Source organism: Heterocephalus glaber, unplaced genomic scaffold (genome assembly GCF_053883595.1).
Source record: "Heterocephalus glaber isolate CG9 unplaced genomic scaffold, H.glaber_assembly_v1.0 deba00001461, whole genome shotgun sequence".
Taxonomy (NCBI): domain Eukaryota; kingdom Metazoa; phylum Chordata; class Mammalia; order Rodentia; family Bathyergidae; genus Heterocephalus; species Heterocephalus glaber.
In genome coordinates, this window is record NW_028258308.1 from 9,306,046 (window position 1) to 9,332,855 (window position 26,810).

The 26,810-nt window shown below is 32.0% G+C and overlaps 1 protein-coding gene across 3 annotated transcripts in view; it reads right to left on the reverse strand.

Moving 5' to 3' along the window:
- The window catches only part of Glra3 (glycine receptor alpha 3), a 170,073-nt gene extending 152,339 nt beyond the window's left edge, over window positions 1–17,734 (reverse strand). For 2 of the 3 annotated variants that reach the window (XM_004852950.3, XM_087217015.1), the window contains exons 1-2: window positions 17,573–17,734; window positions 17,200–17,473 (exon numbers count right to left, since the gene is read on the reverse strand). In XM_004852950.3, the coding sequence (XP_004853007.2) occupies window positions 17,200–17,270 (71 nt within the window). In that variant the 5' untranslated portion in view covers window positions 17,271–17,473; window positions 17,573–17,734. The remainder of the gene's footprint in view (window positions 1–17,199; window positions 17,474–17,572) is intronic. The other variant, XM_087217016.1, reaches the window with a different exon arrangement.
- Window positions 17,735–26,810: the final 9,076 nt, after the last annotated feature.

A 26,810-nucleotide genomic window follows, 5' to 3' on the forward strand; every position in this document is an offset into this window, starting at 1 on the left:
TAGTCTTGAGACTAGATCAGGTCATGAAAAGATTAGGTATAATGGAGAACAGATAGAGAAATACAAAAGAAAATAGCAAAGCCAACAAGGAAGGTGCAATAAATAAGAGGAAAACCAGCAGAGTGTGGCATCTGGGAAGCCAGATATACCAAGTATACTATGGAAGAGGGAGAGGTCGGCCAGTAAGTCGTTGATGGGCCAAATAAGATGAGAACTAAGAACCATCTTATTTTGCAGTGTAGATGTAAACAGTGAGTGCACAAATGCAATATTAGTAAACCGGTGGAAGCAAAAACCAATAGGTTCAAGAGAGAATTAGAGAGGGGCCGGGGATTTAGCTCAGTGGTTCCGGCACCTGCCTCGCAAACGCAAGGTTTCATGTTCGATCCCCAGTACAAAAAAAAAAAAGAGAGAGAGAGAGAATTAGAGAGAAAATATGGCAGTGAGAATGGCTCAGATTTGATAGTCACTGAAGTAATTCATCAATATTCTAAGTTTCTGCATGACAAGATATACCATGAAGAAGTTAACTAGGCCAACTATTTAGTAGATATCTAACAAAGCATTAATATGTGGGTAATATAAGAAACTTAAAGTTACTTAGAAAAAATTAAGGGAGTGAAAGAATTGCTAACTGGCATGAATAAGGAATTTATAAAAAAGAAATGGAAAGGCATGTTTAGTATAAAATAGCATGCTCAAACCCACTAGTAATCAGGTAATGCTTGATTTAAACTGAGAATAGATATCACATTTACTAGTAAAATTTTAGAATGTTTAGAAATATCAAGAATTGATGAGTTTGTTTGTAAAAACTACCTTATAGATTATAATTTACACACTAATTTGCAGAGTGAATATAAGTTTATATAGCCATTGTGGGGAAAATTTAATTGACTATATTTAAATTATGAAGGCATTTTCTTTATGTCCCAGCACTATTTAAGGTACAATGCGTGTATTAGTAAGAATGAAAAATTACCTAAATTGTTATTAATATAACAATACAATATAATATTGAATTTTATAACATTCAATTCAATAACATTTTTTCCTTATAATCTCAGTATGCTTTAACCATTGTAATTTACCAAAAGATCATAAATACGATTTCAGGAAACTTTTCAGTGATAATTTCAAGATAATTACATGAAATCAGTGAGAGAAAAAGTGATCAAGAATTGTGTTTCTTTTCTCAATTTTGTTTTGCAAAATACTTTTACTATGTAAAATTCTGACATTTAAAATTTTCACAAAGCTGGTTTAAAATAACCACTATAAATTTCATTTTAATCTGATGGTATATGGATTGTACCAAAAAACCAACAACAAAAAATCTTAAAAAATACAGTAAAAATAATCTCACCAGCCAAAAGAGGAGCAATACTAACTGAAATTATGTTTTTTTGGTTTAGATTTCAGCTGTTGTATTTAAAAGGAAACAATAGGGCAAAACAATATTTATTTTGAACTCTTTACTTTCTATTTTCAGTTATTTTTGCACAAATAAAATGTATCTTTAAGAATTCTCAAATCAGTAAGAGTCAAAATACAGAAGCATGATAATTTAAAGTACCAATCTCCAGAACCTCTGGACCAGAAAAGTGATGCACACAGACTACTAAACTGTAGTCATAATGATGTTTTTCATAAATAGTGTTAAATAAGCAGTGCATTGCCATTCAGATTATTCTCATTTTTGAGGTTTTATGAAAAATCTATCGTGGAGGTTTAATTTTTAAAAATTTAAAGGTTGGGGATCTAGCTCAGTGGTTCCTCTGCCAGCCTCGCAAGCACAAGGTCCCGAGTTCGTTCCCTGGTACCAAAAAAAAAAAAAAAAAAAATTGCAGTGTAAAATACATTGCCATTAAATTCCTTCAAAATACCCCCTTTCGCCTTGAACACACTTACCCTATTTTTCTTTCACTTTCTGAAACCATTCTGAAAGTCCTCTTTTGTGTTCTTAGTTGCCCTGTCCTGACTGCTTGGATATCCTGAATAGATTCAAAACATATCCTTTTCCTGGTTATTTTGACTTCAGTGAAGATCCAGAAGTCACATGGTGCCAGATCCAGTGAATAAGGTGAATGAGGACACAGTCTTTTTTTTTTTTTCTTGGCAGTACTGGGGATCGAACTCAGGATCTCAGGACCTTGCACTTGCAAAGCAGGCACAGTGCCACTGCTAAATCCCCGGACCTGTCATATTTTTAAAATGATTTTTTTTTTCTGGTACCAGGGATCAAACTCAGGGCCTTGCGCTTTTGAGGCAGGTGACAGAACCGCTGAGTTAAATCCCTGGCCCTGTCATGTTTTTATTTCACAACAATTGCTGCAAATGTAAACTATACACTTTCTCAGGAAGTGGCAAGAAGAATGGGACATGTGTGTTACAAAAAAGGATCAATATTTTGAGGGAGATTAATGGCAATATGTCTTTTACTGAAATATATATATTTTAATTTGGACCTTCATTGTATGTTTTGATCACACCTCGCAAAAATGTAAGTTAATGATGCATTTCAAAGGAAGGGTTCTGTTATAAGCATTGTGAAGACTGGCTGAAGCATTTTCTTCTGTGGCTCAGGAAGCCCCACCTCTGCATGCCTTTTTGTTTTTGTTTTTGTTTTTGATTTTGCACTGAGGATTGGACTCAGAACCTTCCATTTGCTAGAGGCAGGTGCAGTGCCACTGAGCTAATTCCCCCACCCTATGCCTCCCCTTTTTAAGGAGAGAGAAATAGCATAGAAAAAAAAAGGAAGGGAGGAAGGAAGGAAGGAAGGGAAGAAAGAAAGAAAGAAAGAAAGAGAGAGAGAAAGAGAGAGAGCGAGAGAAAGAAAGAAAGAAAGAAAGAAAGAAAGAAAGAAAGAAAGAAAGAAAGAAAGAAAGAAAGAAAGAAAGAAAGAATCAAACAATAAACCAAAAAATGTCCATGATTGGAAGTGGTAAATATAGCAATAAGTATGATGTTACTCAATTTCCCTCTAGTGAAGATTGTGCTATACTTCACAATTGTTACTGGATTGTATTCTTGTAGAAACATTAAGAGAGAGAAGAGACCTAAAAACACAATCACTGATGTTCACATTACACTTAAAGGTGATATTCCAGGTTAGTCACTGGCTTACCCTTCCTTCCTCTTTTCCCTCACCCCTCCCCTCTCCATCCTCCATTTACTCCTTTCTTTTTTCTTTTAACTTTCTATCTATAAACCCAGGAGAGAAAAGGATTCAGACAACCTCTAGATTATAGAAATAATTTCCTGTGGCAGTAACTGAAACTATGTTTTCCTTTAATAAAGTATAACAAAAACCCTAGTGACAATGGTTTATAGGAAAAAGCTAACCATTTCAAAATGAAAAAACAAAAAACAGTTCAGTAGTGTGAGTGAAAAATATATGCCAACATTGTCAACCTGGATGTTCCATTATAGAGTAATGAAAACAACCTAAAAGTTTGAAATTGAGTCTCATATTTCTCCAATGAAAAGATTAATCAAAAATCCTACTGTGATTTTAACTGAGTCACATTTCATGTTTTAACAAGTAGTGTTTCACTTTTGTTATCCTAGCCTATTACAGTGGTCATTCAAAGGTATTTATTCAAAAGAATAAATGTTTTTAATTAGGTGATTTAGGTTCTATTTATGGCTTTGTTACCATAGATTAGTGTGATCTTAAGAAAGATCATATCTCTGGCTTTCAGTTTTGTCTTTTTCAGAGTGATAGGTGAATCTTCTGCAATGAGCCTGAACTGAGCAGTGCAGAAGAGCTACAGCTCAGCCATGCCATGACACTATAAGTAACATAGACAAGGACATCTTCTATGTTCTCTTTAACGAGGTGCATCAGCCTTGACCAGTCTGCTTCATTGTTCATCTTTATCTCAGTTAATGACCTTGCCTCTTAATTCAAAGCGATACAAAGCATTTGGCTACTGAATTATGAAATTAGAAACCCTGGACCTACAGTCTCATATATTCAGGACCTACTTAGCCTCCTTTTATTTAGTTTTGAAGACTTAGATGTCTGCTTCAAAGACTACTCTTCAACTGCTGCTTGTAGAATCCTTCTTTTTCATCTTTGTTAGTGACTTTGTCTCACTGCTTCTGTGTCATCTCTTTTCCAACACTTCCCAATTAATTAACTTCTTCCCTCCAGATGGTAAATAAGTTAAAATTTCCTTCCATTTTTAAAAAAATTGTACACTTGGTTTTTAAAAGCAGTTTTAGGTTCACAGCAAATTTGGGCAGATTCCCCCTATATGTCCTATCCCCAGGTTTCTTTCCATTTCTTAAAATAAACAAAGTAATCACGAATTTCTTGTCTCAACTATGTTCATCTTTTCTTCTCTTTATAGTAGTCTATTGGGGAAAAAGATGTATTTATTTTTTTCTTAACTCATCATTCAATATTATGCTAACAGGTGATACAAGTGTTTTTCTACCCAAAAACACACTTGAAAAGAGTAATAATATGTCCATATTTCTTTTTGTTTTTAATTACGTTTTAGTGTCATTGATATTTTTTCATTTCCAAAAGTTTTGCCTTAGTTTATTTTTTGTAATATCCTTTTCTTTACATCTTTTTCTCCTATACACTTTATCTTTCCCCTCACTATTTCCTCTTCTTCCCATACCTCAGAAGATGATGTTTTTAGAATAGTATTTTTCAAACATGAATGTGTTCATCAGTCACTCGGGGAGCTTGTTAGAATACAAATTCTGATTCAGAAAATCATTGTTAAAATTCATAGTTTGTAGTACTAAGAAGTGCCAAAATTGTTGTGGTTCCCCTTGTGCTGTTTAAATAGCAATGTCCTATGCCAGAAAGAGCTTTCCTCGTCTGCATGCCTCCTTGGGTTACAGATGCGCTCAGTTATCCAGAGGTGAGCTTTGGTGTGTGAGGAGGCCCACAGGCCAGGCATCTCTGTGAGTAATCAAGTTGGATGTTAGCTGCAACTGGATGAAACCTCCGTGTGTGAAACATTCCTATGAAAACTGTTGGAAAATGCTGCCACAGAATTCCAGCCATCCAATCTTACCTATTCCCAGGTCCTGTACTCTAATCTCTACGCTGAGGTTTTCTATTGATTGGATATCTCATAGGTAGCAGATTCAAGATAAATGTAAATAGATAGATGATAGGTAGATAGATAGGTAATAGGCAAGAATCTGGAACTTAACTTATGATTCCTGTCTATACAACTATTCTTTTTCTCTTGTGTTTATTTTTGACATGGCACTATTATTCAACCAGTTGCTAAAAATCATATAAATAGTATTAACTCATTAATAGTATTAACTCATATAAATAGTATTAACTGTCTCCTTCTAATATCAAATTAGTGGGCAAGCTTTTGCTTTTTAAAATTTTGGTCATTTCTTGTAGCTGCATCCTTCGCTCCATTTTTGGGATGTCCTATTGCATCTATCATGAATTATCATCTCCAACACCAGTTTTTCCCTTCCTCACAACTAACATGCGTTCTCTTTGGTTTTCCATATTACTTCTTGAGTGATATGTCTGAAATACAATCTGATCATTTTCCTTCCTACTCATAAAAATTCCTTTCACTTCATTTATAGATTGAGTTCCACAAGGCAGGGTGCAAAACAGGATCTAGAGACTCCTGCCCTCCTGTTAAGGCACTTCCAAAATTGTAAAGGTGACATTTCTACTGTACTTACAACTGACTTCACAGAACCTGGTCTCATGGACACATAAAAGAGAAACTGGGAAATCTTTAATGGTTGGGAAATGCTTTTCAAAAGAAGCTTCTTTCTCTATTTTAATGGCTAGAAAACCACTATAATGATTAGAATCAGGGCATCTATCTCATATCTCAAGGAAGAAATCTCACATTAAAAATGGCAAAACCAGAAGATAAAAGGATTGGAAACCCCCATTCCAGTCAGAGTCTTCTCAACTCCATAGGTTTTTCTCTTCTTTTTCTTTTCCTTTAAGGAAAAAAAAATTTCTTAAAACAATGATATTGTGCACTTCCTGTCACTCATAAATGAACCTAATCTACTGTAACATGGCAATACAGGGTTGATGTGTTCATATTTTATTTATTTTTCTGCAATTCAATCATCTTCATATCTATCACTATAATAATTTTAGAAGTAAAAATAGATTTTTTGAATAAAGACTACTGATCTTAAATGAAGAAAATTTATAGCTGTAATGCTAAGTATACTTTTTCTACTAAAGGGATGATTACATTTTAAAAAATGTGCTCTGTAAATGTAAAAAGATCTACATAGTATACTTTAAGAATACCCATACTAAATATAATCAGTCAGTCTAAGAAAAATCAGTCCACCCTTCAAAAAGAGAACTGAGATTTGACCTGTGACTTCTCCAAAAATTCCTATTGTTACCATATGTGCACACAAAAGCATGTGGAGAAAAGGTAGAATGCAATACCAGTTAATTCAGAAAATATCTAAAATATACTATTTCTTATAAAGGCATAAATGTCATGTTTTTAGTACTTTTTGACCTTGAATTTTAGTTTGCTCTAGGAATTTGATATTTATTTCATATTAAGTTTTTCCAGTGCAATCTCTACTCTTCTAAGTTGAAAATATAATAACTATGCAAACACACAAGAGAATGATACACTCTGACCTTTCGAAGTACAGCAAAATTTTAAGTTCATGTGTATTATTAAGGAATGTATTTAGGCTACGTATAAAATATAATTCTCCACTATAGTCTCAGAAAGCACAGGCAGAGATCTGCAGCAGAGTAAATGTCTTTGATGATTCTTTCTCTATTTAAGATTTGCAGGAAGAAAGAGATATCCTAAATTCCAGGGATTTAGGAGGGAAGAAAGGATTCCACAGTCTTTTCAAGTATTATAAGATCTTTATTAAGTAACAACATAAAGCAGAAGGGAGATTTCTAAAAGTTCAATTTATATCATCCTTTGCTGCATTTATGCTTCCCAGTAAATAAACCAAGAGGCAAATTAAGGACAAATATTCACTTCATTGTACTAAACAGTGGGACACTGTGTAAAGAAAAGTGTCTTAGTATTTTAATACACTAAATATAAGCCTCTTCTTAGAATGTTAATAAGTAGTAGAAATATCATTTAAAGCATATTAGTTTTTTTATTAATAAAGAAGTAATTTATATAAATATATTAGTTTTATATTCTTGAAGTTATGGTTTTATCAATGCTTCCTTCTTTATCTCTTTCCTGGAATGTCTTTATTTTTAAAATAAAACTGTAAATCATAAATTGTTTCTTGAATTTTTGTTTTATTTGATCTATAGTTAGTTAAATTTCAATCCTTATACTTCTGATACACAGAACAAATACATTTCAAGTATATTTGATGTTAGCCAAACAAATTAATTTAGTATGTTCTTCCCTTACAATTTAGTAATGATAATGAAATGTTTTCTAATAGAGAAAATTACTTGATGAAACTTTTATTGATATTTTCTAACGCCCTAGAATAATTCTGTAGATTATCCCTAGAAAGCTAGTCTTAGGATAACATAAGGTGTGAATTTATTTCAAATGATAATTTGGGGACCCTGTGGTAGAAATGTCAGTACAAATTTCATTATGTACTCCATTGAAACTGTTCCTTGTGCTGCAACAATACTTTTTGTGCCTGAAATACTCTTCCTTTTTTCTACTCACTCATTTCAGCAAATTTTCAAGGCTATTTAAATTTCTTTCTTTTTCATAAGGAGTTTGTACTCCTTTCAGTTGCAAAAAGGAATTTTTTTCTTAGTATTTATAGTTATTACTAATATTTGTAGTTATTTATGACCATATTTTAAGAACTGTCAGCACAAAAGTCTCTTGGGACTAAATCATTGAATGCAGATAAATAAATAGATAAATATTAAAAATTGCATGATATTAATGTTTCCTAATTTATCCAGGTAATTGGAAATTTATCAATGATTTTGATCTGTGAACTGAAAAGGTACCACAATGGAGATTTATTATATCTTGAGAATACACATTAATATTTGATTAATATTTATTTTATTAACAATTAGCACTTAGAGCAGTCATTTAGTTGTGTTTTCCCAGTGTGGATGTATTATAAAGTTCAGGAATAAAAAGTGGTATATTGATTTATTAATACATTTTATATGTGAAATAATGATTTGATACAACCATTATCATATGAAGTTTTATACATTTTGTCAATATTTAAATGAGAAGTCATCACAACATGAAGGCAGTATTGTTTCAAATAGTAGAGAATGGGGTGGATTTCACAGAGGAACAAGTGAAACGTAGATGAATAATGAAGTAGTGGACAAGATAGTACAATTTTTCTAGAAAATTTTACATGAAAAAAGGAGATGAGTTGAATAGCAAGCATATTATCACAAACAAATAAAATTAGTCATAAAAAAGAGTCCATATCAAATCTCTCACCAATATTCTCCAGAATAGTAGAAGCAAAGAAAGAGAACATAGTATTTTGGTTATGCCTGAAGAAAATTGCATATTTAAAATTATTACATTGCATTTAGAAGAATAAAACAGTGCTTCATTCCAAAAATTAATGTGTGCTGTTGGTGTATAAGGTATTCTGTATTCTGTTAAGTCCTAGAGAGAGAACTGGGAATGTTATTGTACTTGCTCCAGGAGGGGAGTTTGAAATAGAGGGAATAGTCAGACAATAACAACACACTTGGGGTGTGTGCCACTTGTACACTAACTGCTGAGATCCTGCTTTATGACAATAATTAATTAATTTTAAAATGGAATATAAGCTTCTACATTTGTTTAATTTCAGAAATGACTCTAAGTCATAGAAAAATCACTGTAAATGAGATTCTGCTATAAAGATAGTTGTATGAATTTATGAAAATCATTCGGCAATGACATTAGTAACAGGGATCATGTCTTGAAATGTATCCATAGAAAGCCCAGTAGCTTCTAAGAACCATATGTATTTATGGAAAAAGATATTTCTAAAATTCTCTTAGGTTTTAGGATTAACTTGTCTTAAATAGTTTCAGTAGATAAATTATATCAACTACTTGTTTATTTTACAAAGCCATATGAAAATGCAAAATAAGGAACTACAGTACATGATTTATTTCTATGTTATGACCCCAAATGGTAAAACTGTACAATTATAGCTTAAGAAACATCATGATAGAAAAGCAACCATTATACCATGGGGTTTTATCACCCCAACAGGTCTGGGCAGAAGCTTTTTTATTTTCTTGAGTGGGTAAGGAAAAATGTTATTTTTTAATGTATAAAGCATAGATATGTAGAGAGTACATGAACAGATGTAGACTATATCCCTGATATTATGGTTTCATGGAGGGCAATTTCTAAGAAATGTTCCTTAGAGGACAATAATAAAAAACGGAGAAATTATTGCATAATTATTTTATAATTGCATAAAAATTTGTATTGGATCACACACAAATATTCAATTTCCTACATGAAAAAAAGAGAAGCAAATCTTCCACCATTTCACCCGAAGCTTCCAATTTCTATTTACTTTACAACTTCTCAGAGTAGATAATAACTTCTAAGGAGATTTGTTTAAGCATATATTTTTTATGAGATCTTGAGCACAAGACTATTCTCACTTCAGATGAAAACACAAATTTAAATAAAATTCAAATTTAACGTCATGGATAAGCCAAACCAGGCGACACATGGGAGGCTGAGGCAGAAGGATCATAAGTTTGAGCCCAGATAGGTCAATTTAGCAAGAACCTGGATCAAAGCTAAAAATATGAAAATGCCGGGGATTTAGCCCAGTGGTTCTGCTGCCTGCCTCTCAAGCGCAAAGGCCCAAGTTCGGTCCCGGAACTCGCCCCCCACCCCCATGCAGCTTTTTAGGGCCCGGGATTTATCTCAGTGGTGCCACTGCCTGCCTCGCAAGCTCAAGGTCCCGAGTTCCATCTCCAGTACCAAAGAAGAAAAGAAAGTGCTGGGGATGTAGCCGAATTCTGAGGCCCTGGATTTTATACCCAGTACTGCACAAGGATAAAAGGAAGGAGGGAAGGAAGGAAGGAAGGAAGGAAGGAAGGAAGGAAGGAAGGAAGGAAGGAAGGAAGGAAGGAAGAAAATAGACAAATGAGATATTGGTGGAAGTCATTTCAAGTTGAATATTTTTTGTTTTCTGAATACTCAGTGTATGACATTGAATTAAGCACCATGGAGGTAAAACAAAGCTCAGAAGTGATCTTATACCCGTAAGAGTTATAATTTGGAGAGAGAAAATTTGCATAAAATTTAAAACTTGAATTCAAAGTAAAGTCATGCCTTCAGTCCTCTGCAGTGATGTATTGTTAAACTTTAGGATTTTGTTTCTCAGTACTTGGCACACTTCCTGGAATATAGGCAATGCTCAGTATATTTTGACCCAAGTTCCAGATTCTGATACAATTCCTCATGCATAACTGTATGCATGCACTAGCCTGGAAAGTGTTAGTGCTTCCAATCTTACCTCAACTATACAGCATGCATAATTTCCATGAGAAGGAATGTCACTGTAAATGGAGGGGAAAAATCCACAAAGAAACGTACAGTGTTTTATGGGGGAATATATGGGAATTACAAGTTCAGATTAGCTAGGAGAAAATATAATTGTATTTTTATTAGAAACATTTGGTGAATATTCTGTCTGGGTAAAGATTTCCTCACTGTTGGGAATTTTTGAAGTTTAGGGATGATCATCTTTTAAAAATGCTTTTTGGAGATTTTTAAATTTAAGTATCATGTTGAATAAGCCAGTTACCTCCATTTTAAGCCAAATCATTCTATGTTGGCAATGATTTTAGAATAGTATAAGAAATACATCAGAGTTTAGCCATAATTCCTAATTGGTTATAGCAAATATTTTCATGCTGTCATAATGAATTCCTCATCAGTTGCATTTGAAATTCCTCTATCCAATAAACATTTCTAGAGAGTTTGAATAAACTTTAGATGTTATGGCATTCCTAATTGTGTCACTAAGGTTAATAATTTTGTTCATTAAATTACTGAAAAAATACTGATAATATTTTATGTTAGACAAATTTCTAGTATGGAAATTCCATAGAAATTTTAGAAACGCACTGTAAAGTAGCAGTATCTTTTTATCAGTTTTTCCCTTCTGACTGTATCTAAGGATTTTAAAATGTTTTTCTGAAAATATGGGTTACTACCATCCAATTGTTAGAATTTCATTTTCTGTGACTGCACAGCTTATTTTATTCACAAAATTTTTGTTTGTTGTTAAACAGTTGGTTTTGTTTTAGAATTTTTGCCTTCATTCCAGACCCAGTTCTCTGGAGGTGACGCATCATCTTTCTTGGCCAGTTCCCTCAGCCAGACAAAGCTAGAAGATACATCATTCTCCTAATGGGAAAAAATAATAATAACCAAACAAAAACAATGAACCAAAACATAAAACACCACATTTCATGTAGACTTGTCCCTATATATGGATTCCTTTCCATTCAGTACTGTTAACCTAAGTATAAAGACATTATATGGAAAAGAGCAGGAGAACGATTTGGTGAGAGAATCAGGAAGATACACTGTGCATGGTTTATGATGTAAAGGAGAGTAAAAGAGCCACCTTCTCCATAACATAAGTTTCTAATATTGCTTGAGAAAACGTTAGTGATTAAAATTATCATCTGTTGCTGTGAACTAGTTAATTACACTAGTTGAAATTAGAGTAATGGAGGTTCTATAGAAAACTGATGGAAAGATGTTATTTACAAGGCCTGATCTTTGGGGTAGGTAACATAAAACTATAATACACCTTACTTTATACTTGGTTATGATCACTCTCATTTTCACACTTAGCCTGGAGCTCTCTGAGTACTTCTCTTTGACCTGCTCTAAGTGTTCTACTTTAATTGCAGATAAATGTGTCTTTTCCATCAATCTTACTTGTATTCTTTCCTTTTAAAACTCTTTGAAAAAAAGAAAATAACAACACTCTTTGTAAAACCTAAAGTGCCAGCAGTTAAATCTATGCAGATCTCTTTATTCCTAACTTATGGCAGGACACAGACCTAGCATTTCAAACTTAAAACATAAACCAAGTTCAGTATCTGCTTTTCTTCCAACAATCCAAATTCTCTTTGATTCTATTATTTACTTTTTTTTTCATTTTACTTTTGGTACTGAAGATCGAATTCAGGACCTTGCACTTGTGAGGCAGGCAGCAGAACCACTGAGCTAAATCCCTGGTCCGTTATTTCTTTTTTGTAAAACTTATGTACTGCAAATGTGTACTAAGAAAAAAATTGTTTTTGACACAAAAAGAAATATCATCTTTTGAATAAAATATCAATCTTCAAATTAAAGCAAACCTTAAAAAGCAAACATTGAAATTTTCTTGTACTTCTGTCACATTTCTGCATAGTTTTTACTATTACAAATAAGTACTATCAACCATATCATGACTTTTTTTCCTTGAGGTGGGGGTCTTTCAAGGCTCAGTCTTGCTTTGAATTTTTGGGCTCCAGGAATTCTCTTGAACAGCTGGAACTTTAGTCTCACACTGCACCTGGCCATTAACTAATGTTGAGGTAAATTCTGTCTTCAAAGGAAAGGTATTTATGGAGCTATTTTGAGCTAAGTTACATGATTCTTTCTGTACTGACTATTCAATTATAATTAAATTATGTGCTCTAAATTTTACCCATATAAATTGTGAAAATATGTTGTTATTTCTCCATATTACTGCCATTCCTTATATATATAGCCAACCCAAAAGTTGTTGCTAGTAGAATCTCGTAGAGTTTTAAATCACACACTGAATTTCTTCAATTGACTTTGACCATCACCATTACTCATGAATATGCCCTATAACTGTATAACTCCTTTTGCATAGAACACTCTTTTATAACTCATTTCTGATCATTGAACAAGAATTTAACAAGCTTGGCACAAGCACCAAGCCTTCTTGATAGTTTCTCTACTTCACATTCCTTAAAACATTGGTTTTTGTGTGTTTTTCTTGACACTTGGCACTCAGCATTTTCTCCTAGACTGTAAGCTTTGTGATGCAAAAATTATTCATAGCTGACTGTGCTTACTATGACAATTTGTTCACAAAATGTGGTAAATGAATTTTATTGAATTGCTTAACATTATACATGAAACACATAATTACTGATTGATCTGTCTTGTACACAGTTTTATAGTTACGGGAGGATAAATTTTATATCAGAGGAAATATTTTCCAAATAATTCTCTGAATCTGTTGGCTAAACTGCTTGAGGCATTGACTAGAAAGTTGGGCTATAGTTCTATAATTTATGACTTTTCAGACAGGAAGGGAAGAATATTATATATTGCATAAGTTTTAAAAACTATACAGATATTTTGCTCTTATGATTGCATGTAATAAGTCATCATAATAGTAAAATTTGATTTCTTGAAGTAAATTTTTCTTCAACATGTTACATAGAAAAACAATGCCCAAAACATTAAAAAGGATTTATTTCACCCTCTAAACATCATAAAAGCAAAACCAATAAATTCATTAATAAAATGAATAGCTTTTGAAATAAACCAAAAAAAATCTTGATTATCATGTTTTTTGAAATTTACACCTACAATTTTTGACATGATATGCCATAATTTGTTCAAGTAGCAAATGGTATAAAGTTAATCTAAATGAAATTTTTAACAGTTTTTCTGCTTTTGGAATTTATTCTGCAAGCATTTCATCATCATAATATATCTGCATTTCCAAAAAGTTGAATGCTAATGTTTTGTTCTTTATTACTATGAGAACAGAAACCCAAAAGCTATAAAAGAATTGTTTAACAAAATAGCAATATCTGAGCAAAATGTGAAAGATTTTAAAAATTTACTACTTGGACATTTATATTTCTATATATCTATGCAATTTTCTCATCTTTATTGAAAGAATCATCTCTTTAAAAAATCTTCCCTTAAATAATGTTTTATACTTGATGTATTCTGGTAGTGCATACTTCTGATTGAATTATATTAATACACCTTTTGTTCTGTTTGTGTTGGACCAGTAAACCTTACTTACAAAAATGTAGAAATTAGCCAAAACAAAAGAAATAAAATACAGTCTGTGGGCTTGCAATAATATTCAAAGAAAGTGCTAGAAATGTTTATAATAATATTGTACTAATCAGGTTTTATACTAATAAGCAACAGGAGCAATCAGATAATACTGATAGGAATACAAATAGGTACAACTATTTAAAAAACTGGCAATATCTACTAATGCTAAATGTATTTATTCTCATCCCCTGATCCAGCAATTCCTCTTCTAGAGAAAGTCTGGAGCCCATCATACTCAGTTCTAAAAGTACTTATGTATGTTTACCACAAAATCTGCTCAGGAGCATTCAAAGCAGCAGTAAACCATTCAAAACTTGAAAAAAACCCAAGTATAAATAAAGAGGGCTTTAGATGAATTAATTGTGATGTATTCATATAACAGAGTACCAAATGGCAATGAGAATAAGTTTGTGTTACATGCTAAAATATGTGAAATCATATAAAATATTGTTCAGAAAAACAAAACAGACTGAAATACATACTTACATACATGATTATATGTCAAGGGAATGATTACTTTTGGGATAGTGATGCTTGGGAAGGCATATGTTGATGGGACAGGTGGTATATTGACACTTCTACTTTGTGATTTGTGATCTCTTCACCTGGATGTGTCCCTTTTATGAAACTTTATCCAGAAAACTGAAAACTTATTTGTAATATATATATATATATATATATATATATCAATAAAAATTAAAAATCTTTAAGACCTATGAAAGAATGTTCATACCCATAAATCATTTAGTTATAAATGTTGGTGCTTTGGAGTTGTTATTCTTGCCTCCATACTGTCCATCAAAAATTTTATTTTTTTCTACAGTACAGTTAGATAAAAGGAATAAGTGTGGTGTTCCATAGAGCAATAGAATGAGAGTGGTTAACAATATTGCAACATATTTCAAAATAACTTGAGAAGATTGTTCTCATCACAAAGAAATGATCAGTGTTTTAGATGAAGGATATGCTAAATATCATAACTTGCTCATCACTCAAGGTGCTCATTTATCAAAACCTCACACTGTCCCTCATAAATATGAATAAATTTTATGTTCCAAGTAAAAACAAAATAAAAATGAAAAATAAAAAATTAAATTCAATTTAAAAACAAATTAGGATTAATTTATGATAAATACACTTTGTCTTAATTTTTTCCTTTATTTATTTCATTTTGTTTGCTTAACATATTACCAATAGACTTAATGAAGAAAGAATAGCTTTCATAAAGACATCAAATTTACAAGTCTTTTCCAATAGAAGGAGCTTCCCTTTCTTTACTATAACAAATCAAGTTTCAAGGACCATCACTGAAAGTGAAAATATTTAATTTTTATATATGATTAAAGTTCTTCATAGAATGAAAAACTACTCTCATCTAAGACTAGTCTAGGAAAAGAAAAGTCTTATTTGATTTATGAAAGAAACAAGAAAATTTGATGAAGCCAAGAAGTATCACATAAACTTCTACATTGGGTATATTACTTTCATAGAAATTATGTTTGGTTTATTCATAAAAAGCTTTTCTAACTGAAATCATTTTATATGAATGAAGATAAGTTACTATTATGATCATCAGTTTGAAATACTTTTTGTGAATTTTAATAGAACTATTCAAATCAGAGGATGCAGGGATGAAGAGTATTGTCTAGGAATATACTGTAACAAATGACATGGTGAATTGACCCTAAACAAGTTTCCCTTTTTGATTAAAATCTTTTACTTACTGACCTTAAGTATTATCAACTACACTAACATGATTTCACTAAAAAAATGCATATTATTTCCTATGATATTAAATATTTTAAAAGAAATTATGGTAAAATGATCAATATCAATTGCAACATGAACTTTGTACTCCATTCCATGAAATTTTCATAAATATAAAAGCTTCACACATTGAGTCAGTAGAAGTAAAATTTCTGGCAGTTGTAAATTTACTAAATCATGGTAAAATATTTTTCACTGAAAATACAGTGATTCAAAGTAGCTCAAAATCCTATTTCAGAATAAAATCACTAACTTAGGAAGTATAATAACATTTTCAGCAAGATACTTTTTATACAGGCATATCAAAATAACACAACATTCTGTAAGACAGTTTATGTGACACATTATGCTTTTCACAGTAGTCCAAAAATAAAAAAGATACTAACAGAAAAAATATTCACATACCTCAAATGGAAATTAATAAACCCATAGTGTACACTAACTACTTAACTTCAACCCTCTTGATAAGCTTGGTAGCCATACAAATGGAAATTGTATGGTAATTATGTGATGAAAATAAAATGTATATTGGGGGTTCAACTGTTTATATGAAAATTATCTTGACTTTATACATTGTTTGATTAAGAACAGAGGTCAAATCATCTGTCTAGACTGTTATCCTCCTTAATTTAGTTAAAAAGAAAAGAAGCCTATCTAATATGATTGGAACATGATACAAAATGACATGTCACATAATAATCTTATAACTATTATAATCTTATAATTATATATAATTAGATTCATTATAATAGTTTCTCTAAAAAGGTAATTCTTCATATAGAACATGTCTAATGATTTTAATGATTTATTTATGATCATGCCTTCATGTATTACTGAACTAGGTCATTAGAAAATAGTACCCTTAGCTTTTGCTCATTTGACTTAATGTCTAGATATATCAGCAATTTTCACAATATAACTGATCAATTAATCCTTAGGTTCTATATTTCTGCCTTTTAAAAAGTTAGTAATGTCATTTCAAATTACTAAATGTTTCATAACTTTTAAAAAGAAAGTAAAACACAGAATATATAATTCACTTAAAAATTCTAAAAGCAGTTAGTACAAAGCAAAATCTGGATTTTGGAAATAATTTGTTTTTCTAAAATAATATCACCTACAAATAACATAAAATTCCAGTTTTTAAAAATTTCATGAATTGTTAAAAATAAAGGAAATTACCTGTTTTTAGAGAACTCAGTAGGTTGCTGGACTATTTTAGATAGAAAAAAATACAATTTCAGTGATACTTCTACTAAATCAATATAGAATTGCAAATTTCTCAGCGTCATCAATAACAAGTGCTTGCAACCTAATGTAAGGGCTTTGTAAGTTCTCCAACTGTTAAATATACAAATTGACTCACCTGAGTAGCAGTGTCGCTTCCCAGAAGTAAAATCCCGAAACTCGTGTCCGAAAATGTCTCACGTGGGCCATGATACGGAGAGATATTCACGATCCTGAAAATAGTCTTATGCCGGGCATGGGAATCAGAAAGATAGGAATGAGAATGAGCAGCCTAACCTCGCATGGGGCTGGTGGAAACGCAGTGCTTGCGTGCTTCAGTACCCTGGACAGCTCCCTGCGGTGCTCGGAGACCCTTTGGTCCAAACGCTTGATATTCCCGTTCTGTCCTCCTTCTGAGCAAGGAACAGATGGGAGAGACACGAGGTTACAAACGTGCAAGTGATTTATACATTGAAATCAGGGAAAGGCGGGAAATGCAATGTCTGAAGTACCTAGGTTCTGAGCAACAGTTCACTGCTGCTCTCAGCCGGGGAATGCTTGTCTTTTCTTGGCTCAGACCTATGGTTGGAGGAAGAACAACAGCAACAGCTAAACCGGGGATGCTTCTCTCCACCTGCTCCAAGCGGCGCCTGTCTGAATCTCGTTCTCCACCCTCGTGAAAAATCCCAGCCCGGCAAAGAGGCGGAGGAGGGGCTAGATGACCTGTCTTGCTCGCCAATCACGACAGCACAGCGGGATAGAGTGACAGGCCACTTACAAGGGGAGGAGGTGCCTAGCATTTTACAGGGAAAAGAAAAAAAAAAAAAAGGAAGCAGCGAGGAAACATTGTAAAGCCTAAACCGCTCCTGGAAGGAGTTGGGGAAAAGAAAGCTTCAGGGATGAGAATTTGAAGAGTCAGCAGTTTGGGAGATTAGGTAGCAGAATCAGGAGGGAGAGACCCTCCTTCCCTTGCGGCAAAATGCAGAGTTTAGTAAAGACGCGTCTTTCCGGGTGGGACCCTATCTCTTAGATCTTACATCGAAGTGGAAGAGTCCACAGTAAATCCATACACTTGAAAAGGGCTAGCTCAGCTAAGGCAATGTGGTGCATGAGCATAAGCAGAGGACAGAAGAATCAGCAGCTTCTAGAATCCTCTCAAAAGCCTGACCAGCTTCTGGTCACTAAATGATGTTGACTGGTTTAATTTTAGCATCCTTTAGTCATAATGAGGGTTCTAAAATGATGAAAGTGGGAAATTTCAAGAGATTGCTGCTAGAGCTACAGTGTTTCCTACTTTTGAAACCTGTCTTACATATTTTAACAATAAACTGAAGAGAGCAGAACATTTAGGCCATATAGTATCATTTGGTGAATCTTTGCTTTCATCATCTCAAATCTCAGTGTCTCTCTATGCCTCTTCATGGCTCTCTTTATCTCCCCTCCTCTTTATCTTTTCTCTGTCATGACCCTTTACACTGGGTCTTATATTTGAAGATAGGAAAGGCTCTCCCTCCCTCTCTCTCCCTCTCTCCCTCTCTCTCTCTCTCTCTCTCTCTCTGTATTTCATGTTTTTCAAAGTAGTGGAATTTAAAAAAGGAAACCAATGCCTAGACCTTTATAGTGGAAATTTTTATTTACTATCAGCCAGGATTGTAATGCTCATCTTTTGAATTTTAGCTTTTCCCCAAAACTTCCTCAGATATTTATTCTGAAAGTACTACTTTAATTCTCTTAACTTTTCCAGTGTCTCAGTTACATGTCAAGAATGTCTTCTTAATCTTCCTCACACAGTTTTTTCTTAATTAAATTAAAAAGCAACTAACATATTAGGTATTCTTACAGTTTTCTACTTAACTTGAAGAATAATTATCACCACCTTTCAACTCTCAAATGAGATAATTAAAAAAATTCCCATTTAATCTTTAGTAGATAAGCTTTTCAGTGAAAATAAAATTTTCTGGATTTATTTCTGTATGTTCTTTATTTTACCCATATTTTCACATCTTGGTTTTCTGATTTAAATCATAAACCTCCAGAAGTCTGAAAAGAAACATCATTTATTCTACCTGGAAATATTTGCAACTTCAGAGGGTTCATACCTTTTTAATCAAATTAGTGTTTCAATGGATCTTTTGAAGGTTCAGTAGGCAAAATGTTTTTTTAGTAGACTATCTTTTAATAGTACTAATTGATTTTTAAATACATAATAAAACATTTAATAAATTTGACTTGTGAACAAAATTAATATTACTGAATTTTACTACTTTAACAATTGTTAAAGAAAAGATTTATCAAAACACTTGTTAAAGACAATAAACAAGACTTTACTTAAGACTCTTCTGGAATGCAGAATACTAAACTGCAGAGCATTAGGCTAGCATAGGCTGGATAATACCAAAGACAAAGAGAAGATCAAAACCAGCATGAAAAGAAAAGAATGGGCATCCAATCAATCAATCAAACAAACAGACAAACAAACAAAAAAGCTTATGTAGCCATTCTAATATTAGACACAATTAAAAGAAATGACATATTTACATGCAAAATGTATTAGGATAATGAATAAATCCAGTCAGATATGAAATTTCCAAAGCTGCACCTGATAAGATAGGTTTAAAATATGTAAAATATTTTTAAAAACTTATTGCTCTAGTGGAATATAGCAGTTTCAACATTCTTACAAACAACCAGGTAAAATGGTAAGGTATAAATTTTCAAAGAAAGTATAAGGAAATTTGATCTAATGAATATTTATACAACATTACATTTCAAAATTTTGTAGTAAGCATTGCTTGTAAACTGACATTGGAGATCTATAAAAAGTGAACACATTTTAAACTATTAGCAAGTTTCTACTGTTTTTCAAAAGTGCTATCTTGTAAAAGAATGTTTATAACAAGTAAAGTTAAAAGGAGAAAATATATTGCAAATCAGAAAATATTTATATTTAAGGATAATAATGCTACAAACTAAGTGCAGCTACACCTGAAATTAGAAATGTGTATTTTTAAATGATCGTAAAACAAAGTCTACAAATTAATGACAAAAATATACAACTTAAGATGTTAAAATGAATGACTGAATAAATTTAATATATATAGGAGGAAAGAAAAAATAAGAGTTTACATAATAAGATAGAAAAGACAGAGAAAATGATAATCATGAAAGACAGATTTTTTTTGAGTAAATTTTAAATTTAAAAAATTTCTCAAAAAAATGAACAAGGGAAAAAAACTAGAAAAATAAAGAGCACTTAGTACTGAAATATGATGAATATCATTATAATCAAATTATTGGTAGCCAGGATATTTCCTAAAAAAGTCAACAAGAAAAATCTGACAACCCAATAAAAGACAGATATGGAAATATTTCATGAACATGGACTAAAATGTGAAATAAGTTATTAAAATACTCATCTGTGTTTGTGATTAAGGAATAAAGATGAAATTATGAGGCACAGCTTTAGAGCTAATTGATTACCAGAGTTGACTCTATTAGCTCACTCAACTGTTGAGGTATCTACACTAAGGAAGCAATTTAGATGTTTTATCCTGAGGGATGAGCACTCTGGGTTACCTTGTATTTGTTTCGTTGTTTGGTGAATTTGTCTATTTATTGAAATGACTTGTCATGAAATCACAAAGAGACAACACACTGGATTCCTTGAATTCCCAAACAATTACTGTGAGTTGTATGTCATGCAGAAAACCAAGCTCCTTGTCTTCATAAAGGCTGATTACTGGCATGACGAAAGTGTACTAGTTGGCCAGATGCTATGGTACAGTTTCTATTTCAATGAAACCCCTACTATGTCTCTGACAGATGAGATCTTCCTTGAAGCCAGGACATAATCTGACAAAGGCAATGTAAACACAGATTTTCTAAATCACTAGAAGTGAAGAAGAAATTGATTATCTTGCTTCTACTCCTAGGTTCCTGAACTCGTATATTCTCACCACTAGTGATGACATTTTTTGTTAGGGCTGCCATAGCAAAATACTACACACTGGGTATTTACAGAATCAAAGTTTATATTCTCTGAGTGTTGGATGTGGGATGTTCAAAGTCAAAGTGACATGCAGGTTTGATTATTGTTTAGTGTTCACTTGTTTTTTAGTTGGTAGTGTGTCAGTAGGAGGCGTGTGTGTGAAATTCTAGATTTGTGACAATTCTCAGTTCTCATTACTTCATCAAGTTTTTTTGTATATTTTTATGTTTTTAATATCTTTTTATTCACATATGTTTGTAGTATATAATGATTGCATTCATTGTGGGGAGTTCATACATGTATGGCACATCTTAATTCTTTTTTTTTCTCTTCCCATCCCCTCCAAAACCCCTCCTTCCATCTCATGAACCCCTTCCCATTTGCAAATGATCTATCTTCCTATTTCCTATTATATATCTTTTGTTTTTAAAAATATGCTTATTTTGTTCTTTGATTTATTTATATTTTGGGTTTCTTATATAAGAGAAACCACTTGATATTGAAGCTCATGTATGTGATTTATTTCACTTAACATTATGGTTTCTAGTTGCTTCTTTTCTAGCCCTTTGGCCTATAGTCCTTTAATTGTTCCATCTACTTCCATTACTTTTGTGTTAAAGTTTGTCTATTGTTTTTTCTTATGTAAAGTTTTTTCTTGTCTACGGGCTGTGGCTAAAAAGTCTAGATCTTAATTAATATAGTCAGTAGAGTATTCAGAGTAAACTGTTGACATAAATATGACCTTTACGTGTTGAATTGTGTCCTCCTAAATGAAGTATGTTGGAATCATGGCCTCCATTGTCTCAAAATGTTACCTTACTTGGAGGATAAGGTCTTTAGAGATGTAATCAAGTTAAAAAATAATATCATGAAAAGACAAAAGTTAGAACAATGATAGTCAAGCACAGAGAGAAGGTGATATAATGAAACACAGGGAGTCTGTAAGCCAAGGAGAGAGGCTGGAAACAGATACTTCCCTCATATTCATTAGAAAGAACAAACTTTGCCAACATCTTGTTTGGATCTTTAGCATCCAGAGCTGAGGCAATGCGTTTCTATTGCTTAAGGCACCCAGAATGTGGCACTCTGTTACAGCAGCTGAACAAAACTAATACAATCAACTCTACACATTTTTTTCTAAGTTCCTGACCATCTAAATCAAATTATGATTGGAAGCAATCCACAGCTGGGAACAGAATAGGCCCAATGGAGATCTTAATGAAAAGAACTGGTAAAGACATTTTCTTTCTTTGGCTGGAAGACAGTTTCCAAATTCTTGGAAAAACTTAGCACAGAGAAATTGTTACAAGGAAATTTAACATTAGAGAGCAGGGAGGATTAGGTCCTCTATCACTGAAGTTGAGGGTATGACTGGAGACCTGGGAACAGGAAGGCCTTGTCCTGCCACTCAGCAGGGGACAGGCAGCACATCTGCCCCTGCATCACTAGCTCTGTGTTACAGAAACCCACCAGACTCCTTCCACTTGTTTACTCCTACCACCAGATCTAAGGGCTCATCAAGAAAATAACAAACAGCTAGAAAGGAAGATCAGTCAGTGCAAGCAGATCTCATGCCAACAACGCAGATTTGCCACTGGAGACAGAAAGTGACTTAAACAAACAAATAAGAAAAAATTTTAAGGAACCTCAAGTGCCCCCGATCACACATGATTTCTGAAGCTAAAATAATATATTCCAATGAACTACTTCAGTAGGTAAACTGAATGATAGGTTGATACTTAAGATAGAAATGATGTCCCAGAAAAAATGTCTCATAGCACAGAGATATAAGTAAGTTAGAAAAGAAAAACAAGTAGCCATTTGGAGAGCAGATGAGATGAAAAATAAAATATAAAATTAAGACTTAAATAAGAAAAAGTGAAAGAAGTTTAAGAAGTAATAAGTAATAAACATATGAGGAAATAATGAGTTAAAAAAGGAAAACATACATGTGAGACTGACAAGTCTCACTATATTTTAGGCAACTATGAAGTGAATATAAAGCTCTTCATTCCCTTATATAATTAATAAATTTCAAATTCAGAAAAAAATTATTATGAGTATTTTGTCAGAGTCTAAAGCAAAAATCTGAAAAACAAAAAAGAACAGGGAAATTTATCAAAGAAAGTAGTATTTTACAATCAACTATGGTTATAGCAAGTAGACAAAGCTCTTTGAACATAAAGCAATTTGCCAACATTATCAATTATCAACAAATTTAAGAAATAAAGAATATGATAATTTAAGGAGTTTGACAAGCATTTGATAAAAATTTTAAATTTGTAAATAAAACAGAAATGCATGTAAAATTTCTGAAGGTAAAAACTCTGAAAAATGTTGCATAGATTATTATTAAATTAAAGTACTAAACTATTTCAATCAAATTTGCAATTTAAACTATTCTTATTCTTACAATGCCTTGGAGATTCTAGTGAATTTACTAAGGCATATGAAATAACGAAACGAGTCATATATAAACCAAAAGAAATTGAATAAAAAGTCTTCCAGTAACAATAATATTTAGTACAGTCAATAAATATAAAATAAAAATAGTTGTTTGTAGTTAGAGGGGAATGAGTAGTCGCATACAAACAGAAAGGACAAAAAAAGCATTTAATGCTTTAATAATAGATCTAATTTATTCATCTTACAAGAGCAGATATGGTCTGCATATATATATTAAGAAAACATTTTGGCATGTTTTCAGTAATTATTAGGGCTGGGGAAATATCATTCCCTACCATTTTGGAAATAGTTTTGAGAAACTTTAACTGAATTAAACTGTTTCAGACTAATCCTCATGGGTATTAATTAACACAGTGTTTCATGTTTTCTTCAAATTACTTGAGGAGAGTAGGAGCAGCTAGTCATTTGAATAAGTGTTTGGCACATGCAGTTTTGTCAGGGCGTTTTTTTCTCATGTTTACTGGTGTTTGAAAGTTTTATACTTACTATGTTATATGACCATATACAAATATTTATGATATGAATCTTGTGGTTGCTGAACAATATATGTTTTCTGGTTTGCTTTTGGCAAATTTTATTCACAAATTTAAACTAAACGTCATTCTATGTAGTAATTAAGGATATGAGAAAAGCTGGTTTCTTAGGTTTATCAATATCTAGATGGTATGGTTTTCATTTTTGAAGCTAAAATTTATATAACACTTCACTTTTTTACACATTTGAAATTATCCTCAGAAGATGATTCTTTTTACTTTTGTAGTAATAATTTAAAACATAAGAGTATTACTTGAAGATGCTAAAGAAAGTTTATCTTAGAATTATTTGTTGTATATTTCCTTTTTAATTGATTTTTTCCATATTACTTATTTTGACGTGGTTTTTAAAAAATGTTTAGACTTTTAGGTGAAGCATTTAATATATTTCCATTGTAAAATGTTTTTTCAGTTAGTTTATTATATTTAATTTTCCTATTAATTATCCCTTTTTTCTTAGAATTTTTCTATATACTCAAAAAGCATTTATTAGTGTATTAGTTGCAAACTAATGTATTATTAGAATAATTATGGTAATTTATATAACAAACCCTCAACTCTCAAATTCGTAAATGTTCTGTTTTATGAATGGTATGGTACATTATTTGTTTGAGGTATAATATGATTCATTAAATATGCATAATGTTGTACTTATACTTGTCTGAAACTACACTGATTTTATTTTTTAGTGTATGGTATGTAGGCTACTGTTGGGAGTTGCTTTTTACTTGAAATCTGAAACTGCTGCAGGGTTAATAATTGTCAGAAATTTATTATTCTTGAAAACTTCAGCGTTTTAATTGACAAATTTTATTTCAACACCCCTACTCATCTCTTCACTAGATTTAAGTAGCTCTTCTTTATCCATAATTATATCAATTGTAGAATTTACTATAACTAATACAAATTTTAATGTGCATTCTAGTTTGTTCAACCAGTCTGGGAACATATTTTTAAAGGTAATAATCTTGTTCTGGCCTGCATCACAGCCTTAAAACTTAATTGGAGCACTCACCAAAGAATACACAGTAAATAGAAGGAATGAATGTTTAAAATGTATATTTTCCATAACAACTGATGGGACATCTCTTTTGCTAAGTTGGAATTTCTACCCTAGGTGATTGATTTGCCTTCATGCAATAATGACAGAACTGATAAGTGGCCCATATAACAATTCAGGTCATTTCCACAGCAAAGAATATTTTCCATATTAAATAGATACTATACCACTGGAACATGTTTCTGAACTATATGCCAAAACAAAATGCATCTTGACCTTGATTCCACACAGGCAAAGATTGGTCATTCACAAAGACAGTTTCAAATTTGTGGTTACAATGGTTAGGACTTTGTTCCCAAAGCATTTTTATACATCATTTTCTTGATGATTTTAGAATTTTACTCATTGAAAATATTTAATATGCATTGCTTTGCTTTCTTATGTTCCTGAATGAAAAATATGAGAATAGATATTTAAAGAGGATAATTTTTTAACACTTGCAGCTTTTTCTTTGTGTCCCAGAAGTAAGATGAAGTATGAAAAAGGTGCAACCTCAGAATATTTAAGAAAAACTTCAAGTCCAGTAAAATTTTTTTTTAACATTAGCTGTAACTGGCCTGAATTCAGCTTTGGCAGCTACTCTCCTATTAGTTTAGAAAAGCTTCTTGTCTAACTAAACTTTAGTTACTTATGTATAAAGTTTTAATCTATTTCATATTCACATTTTGTAATTTTCCTTTTCTTTTCTATTACTATTTCAAAGATATTTGATGTCTTTAAAATGCTTACTGAAAACTCCAATATTATTTGTTGTAAAGTTTATAACTAATACCATTTGATTCTCTTGATAAAAAAACCAATAATTTAATGGTGAAAGATATTATTTAGTTTATTATCAATGTAACTTTAATATAACAACTTTATTGAATTATAATTTTAGCAGCTTTACTAAATCTTGCCTGGTTTTTAAATAGAGCTATTTCTTATTTTTGAGTTGTAAGTGCTTTTTATATATTTTGGAGTCATATATATGATATATATGATATATATTACATATTATTAGGCTTCCTTTTTCATTCTCTTTACACTTTTACAGAGTAGCATTTTCTAGTTCTAATGAAATTCAGTGTATTACTTTCTTTCATATATTTTAACTTTGGTGTTTCATCTAAAGATACCAGCATACCTGAGGTCTATAAGGATTCCTCTCCATTCTCCTCTATGAATATCATATTGTTGTATTTTATATATAGGTTTATGACTTATTTTGAGTTAATTTTTGTGAAGGGTGTAAGGCCTGTCTATAATTTCTCTCTCTCTCTCTCTCTTCCTTTCCTTCTTTGCATTCTTTGCAGGTGGATGTCTAGTTATTCTAAGACTTTATTCATCAAAGTTCTCTAGAGAGACAAAACTGATAGGTAATAGATAGATACACAGACAGTTGGATGGATAGATAGATAGATAGATTTGGAAGATTTATTAAGAGATTTTTCTTATGCAATTATACAGGCTAATAAGTCCCATGATAGGTTGTTTGAAAGCTGAGTCCCTGGAAGTACACTAATGTGTCGTAGTCCTGGTCTCAATATAGCCTGAGAATCAAGGAAGCAGATAGTGTAACTCTCAGCCCATCAACAAAGGCTTGAGAACTTAGATGCAAAGAAAGATGCCATTGGTTTAAATCTCCCAGGTTAAATGCTGAGTTCTGCTGTCCAAAGTTAGCTGAAGAAGAGTATACTGTATTCTACCTCTAGAAAAGAGAG